Source organism: Gigantopelta aegis, chromosome 3 (assembly GCF_016097555.1).
Source record: "Gigantopelta aegis isolate Gae_Host chromosome 3, Gae_host_genome, whole genome shotgun sequence".
Lineage (NCBI taxonomy): Eukaryota > Metazoa > Mollusca > Gastropoda > Neomphalida > Peltospiridae > Gigantopelta > Gigantopelta aegis.
The window spans coordinates 87,883,108-87,903,650 of NC_054701.1; the positions used below are offsets into that span (position 1 = coordinate 87,883,108).

Sequence of the window (20,543 nt, forward strand, 5' to 3'; positions counted from 1 at the left end):
TGTTTGTAATAATTATTTTATATTTATATTTATATTTTATATATTTTATATATATTTTATGTTTATATTTTATTACTGATATCTTTATAAAAATACACTTAATGAAACATCTGTATGTCAAAGTACTGTACCTCCACTTCTATAATAATCACACCAGAAAACGTACCACTGTAATTTAATATTTATACTTACCTATTCATCTGAAGTTAACAAATGAATGTTTGATAGTGGCTTAGTACATAACATGTGCATCAAGGGATGAAGAACCGATAAAAAACAAACAGCACCTGAGTATTAAAAACCTAGCACTAGCCTTAATGTGTTAAGCTGTTACCAGCTATGTTATGAATGAGCCGGAAGTTCAGGTGAATACTATTAACAGGTGGTATCAGGTGGCACCAGGTGAGCAGCATTTCAAGTGTTTTTCTGCTCGGCCAGTCCGGCCTTGGTTTCTAAATGAGAGACCAGCTGCAGGATTTTCAGTACTAATTCAATAAATGCTCTCAAATGAAAAGGCACAGAAGGAAGGAAATGTTTTATTTAACAACGCACTCAACACATTTTATTTACGGTTATATGGCATCAGATATATGGTTAAGGACCACACATATATTGAGTGGAAACCCTCTGTCACCACTTCAAGGGCTACTCTTTTCGATTAGCAGCAAGGGATCTTTTATATGCACCATCCCACAGACAGGATAGTACATACCACAGCCTTTGTTATACCAGTAGTAGTGCACTGGCTGGAATGAGAAATAGCTCAATGGGCCAACCGACGGGGATCGATCCCAGACCGACTGCGCATCGAGCAGGTGCTTTACCACTGGGCTATGTCCCACTCCTGAAAAGGCACAGAAAACAAACTTTCATTTTATTTATAAATTTTTTACTTCGTTTTCATGCTTATGTCCAACTAATATATACTGGGGACACTTTCTGGTCCATTTGTTCCGGGCTCCTTTTTACATAATATTGTTTTAAATATAAATAACTATACATCTAGAATGACCTTTGGCAGAATTATTTAAAATGTTGTTAGTCTGCTGGAAAAAAAAAAAAAAAAAAATATTGAGATACTACAAAACATGATATCCAGAAATGTATTAATCCATCCCTGTGTGATATCACACTATTGTTCTAGGTGTGGATTATTTTTCTGCGAAACAATGCAATTTGAACTTTTTACGAGTTTAGGTCAGGGAATTTAACCCACTACTGACAGAACGTATTCAGGCAGACACAAACCTTTCTTCACCTGGAGCGGCGTGAAGCCCGGGAAACAGGTTATCGCTTCGATGTCTTCATCGTCCAGGTCATCCTCGTCGCTGTACAGGATGTTCTTCGACGCTCGCGATGGTTTCTTCGCCGAGCTTGCTGTGTTCGTGAAGGGACGAATGTTGTAAGTGTATTTCTCTCGCAACTCTTTGATTTGAGGAAATGGGAACGGAGACAAGGAATATATAGACTGAAAAAACAACAACCCCAAATTGTAAAAGTTTAATATTCTCTCTGATATAAGGAAATTCTAAAACACAACTTTCTAAACTCCAGATCCTGTCTTGATCGGATAAATATTTGTTTAACAACACCACTAGAGCACATTGATTTATTAATCATCGGCTATTAAGTTATAAGTTAAAGTTAGAGTTTGTTTTGTTTAACGACACCACTAGAGCACATTGATTTATTAATCATCGGCTATTGGATCGGCTAATGAATGTCTAACATTTGATAAATCTGACATATAGTCTTAGAGAGGAAACCTGTTACATTTTTCCATTAGTAGCAAGAGATCTTTTATATGTACCATCTCACAGACAGGATAGTATATATCACAGCTTTTGATATACCAGTTGTGGTGCACTAGTTGGAATGAGAAATAGCCGATGACTAATAAATCAATGAACTCTAGTGGTATCATTAAACAAAACAAACTTTAAACATTTTAATATACAAAATAAAATTTTACCCAATCCCCCCCCCCTACTCCTAAGTGTTGAAATTCTGGAACAGCCTTAATAAGTGTTTAAATTTTTATTATTTACTAGTTTTTTTTATTAAAATTTCTCGTTCCAGCCAGTGCATGACTGGTATATCAAAGACCATGGTATGTGCTATCCTGTCTGTGGAATGGTGCATATAAAAGATCCCTTGCTACTAATGAAAAAATGTAGTGGGTTTCCTCTCTAAGACTATGTCAAAATTATCAAATGTTTGACATCCAATAGCCGATGAATAATAAATCAATGTGCCCTGGTGGTGTCGTAAAAACAAAACAAACAAACAAACAAACTTTTAATTGAGTTATTTAGGAGTTATTTTGGTTTAATATTATTGATTAAACTGTTCAGTAATGTTGCTGTGAGTAAGTAGTTTATAAAGACATCCATAGAAAGTTAATTTAATGTTGTAGAGGGTGTGGCTATTTTTATATTCATGTAGAAATGAATGAAAATGTGTTGCCATGGGAAGACCAATTAGATGATTGTTACAGAGTATATATATAGAAGTCCATTCATAACATATTATTGTTATAGAGTATATATAGTAGTCCATTCATAACAGATTATTATTGCATGTGTTATATATATATATATAGAAGAAATTTTATTATTAAATATGTGCCAAATCTGATATATATTTGTCTTAAGTTGTAGTTCTGGCATGTTCTATTTTAGTATCCATATAGCTCAGTGGTAGAGCACTTGCTTGAGGTATTTTGGGTTGGTCTGCCTCAATATTTTCTTGGTTTATTTCGTTTAAATAAAATGTTATGGGTGGTGGGTATACCAACTAATTTCTCTTCCTCTCCCCAATGGGGTCAACATGGGTCAAGGTCAAGAGCTTTATTAATGGCAGGATTTTTTTGCTCCTAGATAAAACTACTGCCATTGGTTGGTGAAATAATTTTTGGTTTTTTATATTTGTTGCAAAAGTTACTTGCTCAAAATTGCTACAAACTGTTGTAGATAAGTATTCTACCAATGGAAAAAAACATTTAAAAATTGCTTTTGGTAAAAAATTATTCTTAAGTTCGAGCCCTGGATCGAGCCTGTAACAACCCTCAATTGAGACAGCTATTTGTTGCATTAAAGGGACATACCCTAGTTCTTAAACACTAAGGCATATTTTTTAGTATTAGAGCCATTTTTTATAACAGAAATCATACTTTACTTACATTTTATTGTTTAGATTATCCATTTCCGTACATTCAAAGTGTTTTTGGTCATCCTGGTGTTTTTAATATCACAAAATGCATTTTTCATATTTCTAAAAATGCACGTGTGTCTAAGAAGTAACAGCTATGGAGTCGAGTTTCAGTCTGTTTTTAGAGGGTATTTCATCATTTCAAAGTCACAGACTCATGTTTCACTCAATTGTAACTTTATCCAAATGTGATACAGGTTTGTAGATTAACTAAACTTAATGTTAATTTTCACGGGCTGAAACTAGGGTCTGTCCCTTTAATATGAAGTGTACAGACATCAATGTGAAGGTTTTTTAACACATCATTGACTAATTTACAGACGCTGTCATTTAAGAGAAGCACAACTTGTAGGGGAGGTAACTATTCTGAAATATGTCTGCATGGTTTTTCAACATATTGATTAATTTAGAGATTCTGTCATTTAAGAGAAGCACAGCTTGTACTTGGAGGGGAGGTAATTATGCTGAATTAAGTCTGCATGGAGTTATGAAAGGAAGGAAGGAAATGTTTTATTTAACAATGCAATCAACACATTGTATTTACGGTTATATGGCATTGGACATATGGTTAAGGACCACACAGAGAGATGAAACCCACTGTCGCCACTTCATGGGCTACTCTTTTCAATTAGCAACAAGGGATCTTTTATATGCACCATCCCACAGACAGGATAACACATACCACAGCCTTTAATATACCAGTCGTGGTGCACTGGCTGAAGCAAGAAATAGCTCAATGGGCCCACTGACGGGGATCGATCCCAGACCGAACGTGCATCAAGCAAACACTTTACCACTGGGCTACGTCCCCCCTCTGGAGTTATGAAAGGAGTAAGAGCAATGTTTGTGTTAATTGCAGATGTATTTTTATGATGCCTTTATGAGGATGGGAATATGGCTATGTGGTTATAGAACACTCTTACAATATACAGAGGGTTGCAGGGTCTTTCTCTTAATGAGACCCACTGAGTTACTTCCCCTACCTAATAGTGCTTCGTGTTGTATATATTAAATATTATATAAAACATGAATATAAAATACCCTTTGATGCTACTTGGAGGGGAGTCTTTATGTCAAGTAGCAGGGTTTTTTAACTCTGGAAATGAAAGTAAACTTTGTGTAAGAACACCTCAGCACATTTAAAACGATGGTGATTTGGCTAACCTCATAAGTTATAGACATGTACTGTTATTTGACCAACTAAACACTGGGCTGTCTTAAACATTCCATTCCTTCCTCTGTATTGATCTAGTAGGTTTTTGGTTGGAGGTTTTGTGTATGTGTGCATTTTTTTAAACACAGAAACAAAGCCATTGTATATAATGATAATAAGATGAATGGTAAAGCCAGAATATTTCCATTTTCAGCATGAGAGTATTAACGGCACAGACCCTAGTTTTAGCCCGTAAAAATGGACATCAAGTTTAGTTAATTTACAAACCTGTAACTCAATGGGATAAAGTTACAATAGAGTGAAAGAAGAGTCAGTGGCGTTAAAATTAGGAAATATTCTTAAAAATAGACTAGAACTTGAATCAATAACTGCTACTTCTCAGGCATTTTTAAAAATATGAAAAATGCATTTCTTGGTATTAGAAACACCAGGATGACAAAAAACACTTCGGTTCCATGGAAATGGATAATCTAAATGGCTTTAATAGTAAAACATATGCTGTAGTGTTTAAAAACTATGGTCTGCATCTTTAAACAGGGCTGTGTGACTATGGTATTGTTTACTATGACAGAGATAGTCACCTTAATAACATAATCCCCGTTGAACATGCATCCGTCCATCATTTCAGCCGACAGGTCTCCCATCAAAGTGTAGAACTCATCAGCACTACTCACACCCAGGATACGTCTGTAAAAATCAACATATCAAGGTTAACAGTTAAAGTTTATTTTATTTAATGACTATTTCTTCTTTCAGCCAGTGCACCACGACTGGTATATCAAAGACTGTGGTATGTGCTATCTTGTCTGTGGGAAGGTTCATATAAAAGATCCCTTGCTACTAATGGAAAAATGTAGCGGGTTTCCTCTCTATGACTGTGTAAAAATTACCAAAATGTTTGATATCCAATAGCCGATGATTTATAAATCAATGTGCTCTAGTGGTGTCATTAAACAAAACTAACTTTTTATTTAACGACAACAATGATTTATTAATCATTATGTAATGGATGTCAACCATTTGATAATTCTGACATGTTATCTTCAGAGAAAACCCACTAGATTAGCAGCAGGAAATCTTTTAAATGACCTTCCTCACAGACATAATAACACATACCACAGCCTTTGATATACCAGTTGTGTGGCACTGGTTGGGATGTTATGGGAAAAAACACAATGGATCTGCAGAGATGGTTAGATTCTGTAACTCAAACAACTCAGGTGAACGTTCTACTGACACAAATCACATGTGATGCTACTGCCATTATGGCCATACCTAGCCTAAGTAATGGCAAGTGAGGATGGCGGGGTGTGTGTGTGTGTGGGGGGGGGGGGGGGGGTGACAGTAACTAAAAAGGAATTGTAGAACAATAACACTTTTAAAATTAAAATATATCTTGTTAAAAATATTTTTAAAAGGGTTAGGGTGAAATTGCCTCCCCTGCTTCTGTAAGTTATGGCTGTCAAGCAGGAATAAATAAGCAAATCTGCATTCAGATACAGGACTTTGCTACGGTGCTGTTAAACATCCATTAATTCATTTAGATACAGAACTGCAATAACAGCCACACTCTCATTTTCTTGTACATTAAAGGCTTAGCTCTGTCTAATGTGTTCAAGTCACTGCATTGATTTCCCAAAGGCCCTAGGAGACCAGATAACTACACCCATAAGTCTAGCATTATAATGAAACACGTTGCGCTTGGTTCCAGAATCCATTTGTTAGAAATGTTATCGACTTGAACATTTGTAAGAACATTGCACAAACCAGGTAATTTGGCAGAGTTTAAATTAAGATAATATGTTAATTTTGATAAATACAATTTACTGGATAGACAATTTTAAGGCATTGATGTATATTATTGAATAAATAATTAATCAAACCTAGTTTTAATAATAATAATACAAAAAATATTAACTATCCTTATACATGTATCAAATTACAAAAAATAAACCACATTCTTGTAAGAAATAGTTTGCAACATTTATGTATATTAAATAACTAATTTATACTAGTTATTAATTTGATAACTAAATTCTAGTAACAATTTTACAAGAATACAAATAATACAATATAAGGAATATTTGTTATCAACATTGATGGTTTATTTCAAATTTGTACACTGGTATTCACCCCTTTTCCCCTGCATATTGTTTATTTCAAATTTGTACACTGGTATTCACCCCTTTTCCCCTGCATATTGTTTATTTCTAATTTGTACACTGGTATTCACCCCTTTTCCCCTGCATATTGCTTATTTCAAATTTGTACACTGGTATTCACCCCTTTTCCCCTGCATATTGTTTATTTCAAATTTGTACACTGGTATTCACCCCTTTTCCCCTGCATATTGTTTATTTCAAATTTGTACACTGGTATTCACCACTTTTCCCCTGCATATTGCTTATTTCAAATTTGTACACTGGTATTCACCCCTTTTCCCCTGCATATTGTTTATTTCAAATTTGTACACTGGTATTCACCCCTTTTCCCCTGCATATTGCTTATTTCAAATTTGTACACTGGTATTCACCCCTTTTCCCCTGCATATTGCTTATATGCTCGTGAAAATTACAAATGTTAACATTCCCTTATGTTATAAATACAAAGTTAATATAATTATTTTGTTAATACAAAGTTAATATAATTATTTTATAAATACACAAGTTATAATATTTTATAAAGAAATAATTTATAGTATTTTATAAATTGATAAATCTGGATAGAAAGCTTATAATTCACAAAATTAATATTATCATATAATATCTTACATTTTCAGTGCAATCAAAGTATGTGATATTTTTCAGATCACATACTTTAAGAATTTGATAACTTTGCAAATTAGATGTAAATTAGTCGAGGTCTCGGCACTAGGTTTATTGACATTTAAGCAAATGTACTTGGGTGACACTCCATGATTGATGTATGCATTCATAGTCATCAAATAAAAACATTTCAATGGCAATTTGACACTGAAAGCTGTCCAGCATTTAGAAAACATAAACGTTAGGCATAACTTTATTTTGATGTAAGGACATCCAAAATGACGTCATTCGAGTTTGACGTCATTTCCATTCAAAAATACACCGCGCCACATATTCTTATGTCATTTGAATATCTAGTAATGGCGGACTGGAATTAAAGTTGCGTGTACAGTTTACAAAAATACCGTTGTATTAAGCTTGAGCTTATATGCTAAAGAGATTATTACCCTCGTGTATTTCGGTATCGTCAATATCATATATTAGGAATACAAATAATGTATTATGCTTGCCAGAGGCTCGCATAATACAATTTTTATTCCTAATATATGATATTGACGATACCGAAAAACACTCTGGTAATAACCTTTATTTATTATATAAATACACAAACATAATTAATATTATTTCATAACTACACAATTTATTTTCTTTTATAAATACACAATTTATATTATTTTATAAATACACAATTTATATTATTTTATAAATACACAATTTACTGTCTTTTATATAACACACAATGTATATTATTTTAGAAATATATAATCGATAATATTCTGTACCAAGTGACAAAAGAAATGCTAGCTGCAAAAATAATAATAACAACATATGTGGCTTTCAGTGATGAGAAACTGACAGCAGAATATTCAAATACATTGTATTACGATTTTGTAATTCGGGTTAAACAATATTTATTTCTGTTTATATTAACACATGGGATTGGTAAACAGGCATAGCCTATATAAAGACCTTTCCCTACATTATACAATTGAAATATTAGCTGGTCAACATGGACATTTTATAAAGTACAAAATGTGCATTTAGTGTGAAAAATGTAAAACTACTGTATATTTAACCTGTCAAAATATAAATATTTGTATATAGATTAAAACAAAGAAACAAGAAGAAGAATTTCCAGTTAAACATTTACTAGAAGTCTCTTACTATATGTCAGTCAGAAAATATTTAATTATAGGATATTAAATGAGCTTTCATTTCCTATTGTGTTTATGTCCTGAGTGAAATAATTTTTAACTGTCATGAGCAATAGCATGTGACAATGAAAACTATTTCACGATGGATATACATATAAACATGATATGAACTGACAGTGAGTTTAATATCCTATTTATTACCCATAATCAATATTAATTTATATCACTCAACTCATTTGGTTGATGTTCCCAACTTATTTGGTTTATGTTCCAAATGATGACGTCTTCGTGTGATGTCAAAGTGTTTTGTCCTATTTGGCATTCTAGTGGAATGTATCACTTTGATATGTACCACAATATTTTTAACCATATAAGTAATAAAACAGTTTAGAACTCACTTTGACAATTTGCCCCAGATTGTGAGAGCCGTTCGAAGCAGGACTTCGGACCCCTCTAAGAAGATGGAGTCCCAGACCCGCAGTACGATATTCTTTGGAAGACAGGTTGCGAACAGCGTGAGAAACCACTGCATTGTAAAGACATTGGTGAGCGGGGGCTCGTAGCAGGCACCGGTTGCAACGTCCTGTGCTGCATGCTGCAGGCGGTGGAGATGATGTGCCAGGGTCGGCAGGGCCAGCTCCAGAAGGTCGCGGAACACTGCCATGTCCACAGATAAGGCACGAAGATTGTTGGTGAAGTAGCTGTCAGGAAGAACATGGTCTATCAGGTATATCATCACCTGGGGGGGGATAAAGAAAGATTTTCCATTATTTAAAATAAGTAATGATTTTTTTTTTAATTTAAAATAAAGAAGTTTGTTTTTAAATTTAAAATAAAGAATGTTTTTTATTACCGGTATTTAAAATAAAGAGTGGGATAGATCCCTGTCGGTGGGCCCATTGGGCTATTTTTCATTCCAGCCAGTGCACTACGACTGGTATATCAAAGGTCATGGTATGTGCTATCTTGTCTGTGGGAAAGTGCATTAGGAAAAATGTAAGAGGTTTCCTCTGATGACTTCAAGTCAGAATTACCAAATGTTTGACATCCAATAGCCGATGATTGATTAATCAGTGTGCTCTAGTGGTGTTGTTAAACAAAAGTAACTTTAATTATTTTTTTTAAATTGGTTTTATTTAAAATAAAGGATGATTTTCCATTATTTAAATTAAATAATTTGTATTCATTATTTAAAATGAAGAATGATTTTCCATTGTTTAGAATAAGGAATAATTTTTAGTTTTAAAACCAAATTAACAATGTTTTTTGTTATTAAAAATAATAAAATGAGTTTTCGTCATTTAAAAAATAAAGAATGATTTTCCATTACTTAAAATAAAGAATGTTTTGGGGGTTTTTATACAGTGTATAATGAACAATAAATTTCCATTATTTAAAATAGAGGATGATTTTGTAAAAATTATTATATATATATTACATGTGTAATATTGATTGCTGATTTATCAGTAAGAAACTTGCTACAGTGGCTACGAACTTAGAACACTAAGCATAATGCTGACCTTTAAAGCATCGTCTTCTTTGCGGTTCATCACATCGAGCAGCAGTGCCGCGATCACGTTGAAGCCCTGGCAGTACCCGACATGCTTGTTCCATCTCGCATACGCCAGCAGCACCCGCTTCAACACGGCCCGCTCCTCATCGTTGTCATGGCCACTGAAGTTTGTACAGCCTGTTCGATGTAGATCCTGAAACACAGACAAAGCTTAAGTTCATATTCTTACACATTTGTTGGTGAGAAGATCATTTGTTATTTTTGATAACACAGTGTTAACACACATGTGTGATAACAGTTTAAATACATATGATTGGCTGCTCCTAGGTGATGACCAGGTCACCAATGCCATACCATCCAATGAAAAAAAAAGCATGATCGAATCAATCACTCTGTGATGTATTAAGTTAACCTGAAGTTGACTTGTCTGTGACGCACAAGTTAACTATAAGTGTTAGGGCCATACATAGGTTTTAGTTGGAAAAGGCGTTTAAATTTATTTTAAAAACTGTTTTCTGAAAATATGCAAGAAATAGAAACTACATTCATGTCCGTTAGTTACCATTTATCTTACAACTCGTTGCTTAAAAACGTATCCAACTCGCTTTCGCCCATTGGATACATTTTTAAACAACTCGTAAGATAAACAGTATCTAACGGCCGCCTATGTAGTATTCTCTATTTATACCATTCATACACCAATCAGGAACTGTACTTGATGTCAATAAGTGAGCATTCAATATTTTCTGGTTCATTGTGTGTAATATTGAAAAAATATTATTACAGTGGTAATTTGTAGAAAATAAAATTAAAACCCCTTCTTTCTTAATTTTCATTTTTGAAACTGAACATGACAAAATAGGAAAAAATATAGATTTTTTTCCAACAAAGCCAACTTTGTACTTTACCAAGTTAATCTTCACGTTGTGGATGCACTAACTTCAGTTACAAGGAACCCAATACACATGCAATCCCTGTTATTGATCATCAATGCTATGGAGATTGCTGTGGAGTTTTAATTCACTGTGGCACTGTGGACTATTTGATTTTTTTCCCCCCACAGCAGTTTTTTTTAGCTATGTGGTAGTTGGCATTCACTTCCAGATCTGTTTTGTTGTATTTCTTGGTGTATCAATAGTCAATGACAGAAAGAAAGAAGTTTGTTTTGTTTAACGACACCACTAGAGCACATTGATTAATTAATCATCAGCTATTGGATGTGAAACATTTGGTAATTCTGACTCATAGTTAACAGAGGAAGCCCGCTACATTTTTCCTAATGTAGTAAGGGATCTTTTATATGCATTTTCACACTGATAGGAAAGCACATACCAGTTGTAGTGCACTGGTCGGAACAAGAAAAACCCAATCAGTTGAACAGATCCACTGAGGTGGTTTGATCCTGCGACGCAAGCACCTCTGGCGAGTGCTCAACTGACTGAGCTAAATCCTGCCCCATCAATGATAGAATGCAGTTGGGTTCAGTTCCAGTTATATGTATTTGTGACGTCATATGACGGCAATAACACGGCCTCAGTGGTGTCAAAGCTGCATGAGTTCAGTGTTTTCTGTACCCAGTGTTTCAATGGTTAACTTTTGGAATCCACTTCTAGTTTATTGTACATTAAGCAAATTTAAATTTAAATTTCTTTTCACTGATGCTGAATGAAATTCCAAATTTATTACATGTATATTGTGGATAGGAAGTTTTGGAAATGAAGGTTTTTTTTTAAAAGTCCTTTATACCATCAATCTGTACATATGTAATGCAATGTAATATTAGGTTGATGGTGCAAAGGTGTTGGGGGGGGGGGGGGGGGGGGGGGAGATGGTGTTGTAAACTAGTTCCTACAAGACCCCTTGTTTTGAAGATGATGATTTTCAAACATTATTAGTAATGTTTTACCATATAGCACTAACCATAAAAGACATGAGTATCAGTTGCTATAGCAACTTGTATAGATCCTTACTCCCAAAAGAAATATAATTACACATATAAATAGGTCATTTGGGATCTTTGCTTTGGCTTTATGGATAGGAATAGACCAATATATAACAAACTCATTGCCTTGTAAAGTTTGATCCACTGTCCAATATACAGATGTCAAGAAAACCCAGACAAAACGAATCTGTCTTTTAGGAACTTACATCAGCTTTATAGCATCAGAGGACAATACACAATGGCTCCATTTATTAAATAATTGGTCCTAGGGTTGCCATGGTAATGACAATATATCATGGCTCTTTTTATTAAATAATCTGTCCTAGGGTCGCCATGGTAATGACAATATACCATGGCTAAATTTATCAATTAATTGGTCTTAGGGTCACCATGGTAATAACAATACATCATGGTTCAATTTATTAAATAATCAGTCCTAGGGTCGCCATGGTAATAACAACAATCATGGCTCAATTTATTAAATAATCGGTCCTAGGGTTACTATGGCAATGACAATACAACATAGTTCAATTTATTAAGTAATCGGTTGTAGGGTCGCCAAGGTAATGACAATACATCATGGCTCCATTTATTAAATAATCTGTCCTAGGGTGACTATGGCAATGACTTAATATATGTCCTTTACCTTGACAATCTGCAATCCAAGTTTGTCATCATCGGGGTTGCTGCGTTCGTTGAAAGTGAAGCGGACGGTTTTCTCCCAGTCTACCTTCAGCTCGGATATATGGTTATCTGCCAGACTGAGCCAAACCTGAAAATAAATAAGTTAATAAATAAATAAATAAATAAAATGACTGTCCATTATGTTTTCATGGTTCATCAGTGTATGAAAGAAAAAAAGAAATGTTTTATTTAACGACGCACTCAACACATTTTATTTCATCAGTGTATGAATAAAGAAACAATGCATAAACTTTGTAAACTGACCAAGACATTAACACAAATATTTTCCATGTTTTACTTGTTTATACACTAATGAACCTAAATCAATACAATCGCTGATGCCATATAACCGTGAATAAAACATTTCTTTCTTTCTTTCAATACAAATCAATTCTTTTAATTTGAAATATACTTATTAATAAAAACACAAACAAGATAATATTTCATTATTATTATTAAATTTTATTCTTGAACAATAATACTCAATAATACAAAGTATCTATATAAAGTGACATCATCAGATGTGATGTTCCCTGATGATGTCATTTTTATATTTGTTGAGAAATGAACAAACTTACTTTGCTTTGGTTGAAAAATGGGATGTCTTTAAACCGTAATGACTATAATGAAATTGTGCATTGGGTAGTTTTGAAAATTAAGGTTTTTTTTAAAGTCCTTTATATCATAAATCGGTACATATGTAATACAATGTAATACTAGTATTAGGTTGATGGTGCAAAGAGGGGTGAGGGTGTTGTAAACTAGTTCCTACAAGCCACTTGTCTTGAAGATGATGATCACCTCCTCCAAACGCTCGAACTTCCTGGACACAGTTCTGCCCTACACATTCTCTTTGACGTCTGTATACACGCTGTAGACCATCAGCTCTAAATTGGCAAAATCTGCTTTCATCACTGAATACAACTTGTCGCCAGTCTCGCACTTGCCAAATGGCAATGCCTTCTGGCCCATATCAATCTGTAATATCAGTGTTGTTGCATTAATGTAACTCCACAGTAGGGTCGACATGCTCGAATACCATGTTCCCGTAATCGTCTTGACACTGTCTGTTGACTAACACGGGGAGGAAGCGATTTCAGATATGGAGAATGCGCAAGTAACGGTCTTGAATGGGTGCAGTCACACGCGGTCTTCCATTGCTTGCCCTGTCAGTTGTCTGCCCCGTCTGCCGAAAACGTTCCATCAACACCTGGTTATGGTAGCATGGGTACAAGCGAATGTTCTTGCAATGTGGTCATGCGTGGCTCCCAGCTGGGCCATACCAATGCCATGGCTCTCTCTCTCTCTCTCTCTCTGTGCTGCTGACAAACGAGGCATTTCTTGTGTGCTTTCGGGTACTGTGTTACAATAAACTACAATGTATGACTATGAATGAATGAATGAATGTTTAACGACACCCCAGCACGAAAAATACATCGGCTATTGGGTGTCACACTATGGTAAATGGTATGATTAATTGATGCCCAACATATTGGTACCGAGTTTCTTATTCTATTTATTACTATTTTTTCTCTAAAAGTCTTTATTTTCGACACACATGCACGTACATGTATAGAAACAATATAAACCACTTTACGCACTGTTCTGAGTATTGCTATAACTTTATAATTTAATTACTTTCATAGACAATTTTCAAAAACAAAAGTTCTCTTTATTCTGGTACAAAATCTATAATGAATTGCATTAAAATGACATTTTGTTATAAATTTAACACCAAAAACAGACAGCCGTAAACACAAACTCTTTAAACTACATGATGTCATTGTGTGTGTTTGCCAAATCGTGATGACATCATATTTAGTACCGACAAGGTCATTGGTTTGTAAGCGTCAAATCATCCAATAGTATTGTTCGTTAGACCAATGCATGATAATTTCTCAGTGAGAAATTATGATTTTTATTTTCCCCGTTATGAGTGCCTGCTGGGGCAATAAAAGGGTTTATCCCTACCCATAATATTCATGCCATAAACCCATTTGATATTTTGATGTATTAACCCGGTCAATACTCTTTGATGTTAATTTGTTTACAAGGCAACAGGACCTATACACCTGAACATAACATTTTTATAAGATTTAGTTAAGTTGTGTAACATCAGACTACATTTGTGCCAATCGTGATGGCATTGTATTACCAATGAAGGCAACTTTAGAAATGTCATTTACTAAATATCAATTGAAATGTTATTTTGGAAGTATTATAGTATAAATAGAATTTGCTACTCTTGTTTTTCAAGATATAAAATATCAACCTCGTCTAGTTATCTGTCTCAAATCAACAAAAATTTGGTAGGTATTTTCCATATTAAAAAAACACTCTAGATGAATGTTCTATATATCGCATTTCAAAAAATAACTCTTCATATATATTTTAGCATATATATTTTAGGTGGTGGGTGGTGTTGGTATAAATCATTTCTGTGTATTTATCTTCATTATTTTCATACATTGTGTGTATCAAATGTTTCTATTATTTATGGATAACATATATCTATGAGGTTAACAGCCATTAACAGCAAACAAAGCATTTATTAATAAATACATACATAAATAAAAACCAAATAAGCAAGAAGATAAGTAAACAAACAAATAGTTATAAATAAATAAAAACACCTAGGCATCAGAGTGTAAACTGGAACAGTAAAACATTTGTTACTTGAAAAACATAGCAATAAATTTTTCATTATGCTCTATATGGGAGAGAAAATTGTTCAGTTTATTGTCATGTTTGCTCAGTCACGTGAAGACAATATCACTGTGTTCCTGCCCTTGGGATTTGAGCATAGAGTTCGAGAATCTATATTCCAGTACTTAACAATAATGACTGTCTGTCTTGCCTGACATCAACAAGCCAGTATTGAAAGTGATGAGAAATAGAATAACATTTTTATTATTACAGTAGTAATTTGTAAAAAAATTAAATTAAAATAATCTTTTTTTTAAATTTTCATTTTTGAAACTGAACATAACAAAACAGGAAAAAATATAGATTTTTTCTAACAAAGCCAACTTTCTACTTTACCAAGTTAATCTTGACTTGTATGCAATTTAATATTCAGACTTTCTGCATAGTGTTTGCAGGGGTGTAGACTGGGACTAAAATATATTTTTACAGTGCAACATTAAGCTATTCATATAGGTATCAGTTGAAAATGTAGACAATGGGGTCACTAGGTTCATATTGGAACCACACCAGACCAGGCTATACTTGATTTGGGAAATATTAAATATTAAACCACCACATAAAAGTGAAGCTGTCTTAGGAATTTAAACAGCCATATTTCTTATTAGAGCTATTCCAGAAATTATCATATGAGAAGGACATGGTGGGCATGGATGGTCAGCAGGTTGGCGGGTGGACGGACAGAAGGACGGATAGATGGAATGGAATGTATTGGATGGATCGATGGCTGGCTGGTTGGCTGGATACCAAAAACATTTAGAGGAATATGTACCTTTAATAAACCACATTAATAAGGCACAATATTTCACAAGAACGATCATTTTGGTCACGTGAACCACCAATCGTAGTGAATTGTTACATTCTAAAATTATTGCCGCAAACTTAAGAATCACCAGAACTTTATTAACGTATTCCAAAAATGCACATTCTATACTGTTCTAGACTAATTTTAGAACACTGATGCACAGAACATCAGCAGACAAACTAACTCACGGGTTATATAAATATAGTTCACCTGAACCTACTTCCTGTTATCTAAGGTTTTGAAATACTGTCCACTCTGTAAAACTACTAACGGGTGACATGGCAGCGTTATAGAGTGGGTCATATTCATCTTTGGCAGGCAGCTGGAATCTCAAGTGGTATTTACGGTCTCAGAAACACCGAGCATCTATTGATTCCTGTCAGCATTCAGTTCCTTCACAATCAGGCCACCATTGGTTGCATAACAGTTCACAGAGAAAAAATGAAATTAACGGAGGCAGACGGCATTAATAACTCCATTACAAAGGCAGACGGCATTAATAACTCCATCACAGAAGCCAAGTCGTTTGATAACTCTTTACAAAACATGATAAAGAAAATGGCTACGATTACTTTCATTCCCTTGGTAATATAGCAGCACATTAGAGTGAAGATAACAAAAGAGTTTGAAGCTGCAGCTCTGTAGAAACACTTGGAGTATGTGTCAAACGGGTCAAATTTATAACAGGCACTTAATAGTAATCAAGAAAGTAAAGAAAACAAAAGGACATTTCAGCATATTCTTAACATATGGCCTCCTCCCCCCCCCCCCCCCCCCGTCCCAGAATTGACCCCTGGCGAGGTTAAAGGTCGGATCTGTGATGGGCGTGCCTGAACCATTTTTTTTTATAGGGGCACGTAAATAGAGTACCCATACCCACATATGGCCATTTTGACACCTGTTCGAGAGAGAAAGAGGACACCCACTGCCATATATAGGCTTGAAAGAGAAAGAGAACACCCACTGCCATATATAGGCTTGAGAGAGAAAGAGGACACCCACTGCCATATATAGGCTACTCCTATAAACACAGCAACAGATCTTTTATGAATGAATGAAGTGTTCACGAAAATCCATTATTAAAAAAAAGTGCATCAGTTTTAAGGTGTTAACAGGGATCTGTTAAATCACTGTTTCAGACAGAACAGTACATATCACAGCCTTTGAAGTATCACACATGGAATCCACTGAGGGCAAACCGACTCTCTTACCCATTTCACCTCAGATGATATGTTTTACCTCTGTGTTACATCCTATCGCTTGTGTATATATGAACAGCACATTTGAACGAGTTTATCTACTTTTTACAGCATTTGCAGGTACTAAATGCTAGTCACAAAGTTAATGTTTGTTTTGTTTAACGATACCACTAGGGCACATTGGTTAATTAATCATTGGCTGCTGGATATCAGGTAATCTTTAGCGAAAGCCCACTACATTTTCCCATGTCATTCAAAAAATATTTCTTTCTTTCCTATAACTCTCAGATATGAAGCTGATTCTTTGTTATGTTGTCTGTACCAGCCTTTAGCACAATGACTTAACCACTGAGCCACACAGATTAGTGAACACTTTATAAAACACTGATCACCACAAACCCACATTATACAAACACCCTTTAGATTTGGTGGTAACCATAACAACCAACTGTTGGACAGTCTGAGGTGTTTAATTATCGTTATTAGCAACATGACGAGACACCTGCATATGTCACCAGCAATGATTAAACATGTTATTAATGTCTATCATTACCATATTCTGTTACATGCAAGTAGGGCAGGGTATCTCTGAAAGTAGGAGGCTCGAAATCATGGCCTGTGAAAAGTGAAAAGTGAACAGCAGTCCATTTTTAAGACCTTGCAGGTGAAATTCACCTGCTAAAACCACAAAAAAATTTGCAGGTCATTTTTCGAGAGTTCGAGAGAGCAAGAGGGTGAGAGAGCAAGAGGGTGAGAGAGCAAGCGAAGAGAGAGAGAGAAGAGAGGGAGAGGGAGAAGAGAGGGAGAAGAGAGAGAGAGAGAGAGAGAGAGAGAGAAGAGAGAGGAGAGCGAGAGAGAGAAGAGAGAGGGAGAGAGAGGGGAGAGGAAGAGAGAGAGAGAGAGAGAGAGAGAGAGAGAGAGAGAGAGAGAAGGGAGAGGGAGGGAGAGAGAGTGAGAGAGAGTGAGATAGAGACAGAGAGAGAGAGATAGAGTTAGAGAGAGTGGAGAGCAGAGAGCGAGAGAGAGAGAAGAGGGGAGAGAGAGAGAGAGAGAGAGAGAGGAGAGAGAGAGAGAGAGAGAGAGAGAGAGAGAGAGGAGAGAGAGAGAGGAGAGAGAGAGAGAGAGGGAGGGAAGAGGAGAGAGAGAGAGAGAGAGAGAGAGAGAGAAGAGAGAGAGTGAGATGAGAGAGAAAGAAAAGAGAAGAGAGAGAGAGAGAGAGAGAGTAGGAGAGGGAGAGGGAGAGAGAGAGTTAGAGAGAGTGAGCAAGCGAGAGATAGAGAGACAGAGAGAGAGAGAGAGAGAGAGTGAGCAAGCGAGCGAGAGCAAGAGAGAGGGGGGAGAGAGAGGGGGGAGAGAGAGGGAGGGGAGAGAGAGGGGGGAGAGAGAGAGAGAGAGAGAGAGAGAGAGAGAGAGAGAGAGAGAGAGAGAGAGAGAGAGAGAGAGAGAGAGAGAGAGAGAGAGAGAGAGAGAGAGAGATATGTTGTAATTCTGTAATGCTTCAAACTACATCCCAGAAGTCCTAACTTCACACACATTATTCCAAAACCTCCCATCACCTCCTGCTGTCTTTATTTTCAGTAGGCCATATTTTTTGTTGGCCTGCTTTTTAAAGAAAGTAACAGTCGGCCATATTTTACTTTTAATTTTGAGCCCAGTACAGTAATGTGTATGATTGTAAACATGAGACACAGGTGTTAGTAGAAGATAGAGTAGCAAACCGAGGTCACTGCCAGCCATCTACTAATGAGCACTCTGTGTAGGTCATCATACTATGAAAACAAACTTGGCACAAAATGTTTATCAGTCCAACCTGCTTTAAGAGGCTACATGTGTATTCTTCCAAATCATCTGATACAGTATCGGGGATCAAAGTGGATTACAAACCTTTTTTTAGTATTGGTGGTCAGGTACTGAGATTGGCCTTAGGCTTAGAGCTGCACAAAGATCTAAAAAATGGTGACCCCCATATCGTAAGTTTTGGACATAAAGTACGGCAATTTTGAACAAATATCACTAAATGCAGAAACAGTGTAGACGATTAAAAATCCAGAATTCAGGACAAATCCTAAAACTTTCATCTCTGTAGTATAGACTGACCTGTATTAAGCAGTCACCTCTATTAATTAAGCAGCCACCTGATTCTCCATTTTGTGGCTACTTAATACAAGTTTCTATGCATATTACAAGCAAATGATCGCTTGAACTACATAAAGTTATTATGAAGGAATAAACAGTGGTATTTTATCAAAACATGTTTAGGTTTCACTACACAGTTCACTTCCGGATGACAGTTCATTCACCACGGTCCACTATAGTTCCTAACTGTGACATATGTTATAGTTCAATTATTTACTTCTAGGAAATGGTGAAGAATTAAAACAATATACATGTATGTTTAATGGTAAGCCTTCTGTGTTATTTTGTAATTTTGTGCATTGACCTTTTGGGACATGGGTGTATAACACAAGAGACAGCTGAAGTGAATCGGTTAATGATTCGGACCGGTACTACAGCCAGATGCGGTCATATAGCAAAAAACTGAGATGGAAATGTTCTCAATTTTGGTGTGAAAATAAATGCTTATATAATGTATGTTTGCAATGGTGTATGTTGTTAGTGCCAACAAGAACCCATTCTATTAGCAATCTTCATTTGAAGTTGGGCAATTTAACATGGGTTTCAATGGCAAATGACATCTGTGTAGTGAGACCATAATGTTCAAAATCCACTATTTCTAACAGTAATATAAATATAGCTATTGTTTGACCGATTATGAGTTGTGATTTTATCAAGCAAATATTCCTATCAAACAGAGCTATATATTTATAGCCTATTGTGAGGCTAATGACCGAAAATCAACAGAAGCTAATGAAATTTGCCAGTGGACTGCTACAAATCCCACAACAATATATTTGCACACTAGCTGGTATATACTGCCGATCAATACGGTATTGGTGTGCCTGTCAAATGCAGTCAATACCTCGTTTAGAAGGTATTAAGTGATGCCGCCCACACAAATCCATTCCACAGTGGGTGGACAATGAGAATTCCCTGAACGCTATACACAATGAACAGAAGTCTTCTCAAGTTATTCATTTTATTTTTTTTAAATTCGATGTTTAGCAAAATGCTTTGTATGAAATAATTTATGAAAAAATTTAATTTAATGATGATGGAAATAATTTACATAGATGACAATCAATTCAACAGAATGAAACTAATTACATGACAACAGATATGTCTCCATCTTAATGCTATACAGAGTATACAGAGCTGTCTTCTCTTATTTTTCTTTTTTCTTTTCTTTTTGGATTATATTTAGCAAAACTTTTGTATGTAATAATTTATAAAAAAAATTCTTTTTTTTTTCAGCCAGGATGGAAATAATTTACAC

General features: G+C 35.2%; 1 protein-coding gene across 1 annotated transcript in view; it reads right to left on the minus strand.

The window, feature by feature from the left end:
* LOC121369265 (TBC1 domain family member 30-like) overlaps positions 1–20,543 on the minus strand; it is a 64,251-nt gene that overhangs the window by 7,240 nt on the left and 36,468 nt on the right. Inside the window, exons 4-8 of the mRNA XM_041494227.1 lie at positions 12,405–12,530; positions 9,824–10,009; positions 8,702–9,042; positions 4,966–5,071; positions 1,249–1,468 (exon numbers count right to left, since the gene is read on the minus strand). Of these exons, the coding sequence (XP_041350161.1) occupies positions 1,249–1,468; positions 4,966–5,071; positions 8,702–9,042; positions 9,824–10,009; positions 12,405–12,530 (979 nt within the window). The remainder of the gene's footprint in view (positions 1–1,248; positions 1,469–4,965; positions 5,072–8,701; positions 9,043–9,823; positions 10,010–12,404; positions 12,531–20,543) is intronic.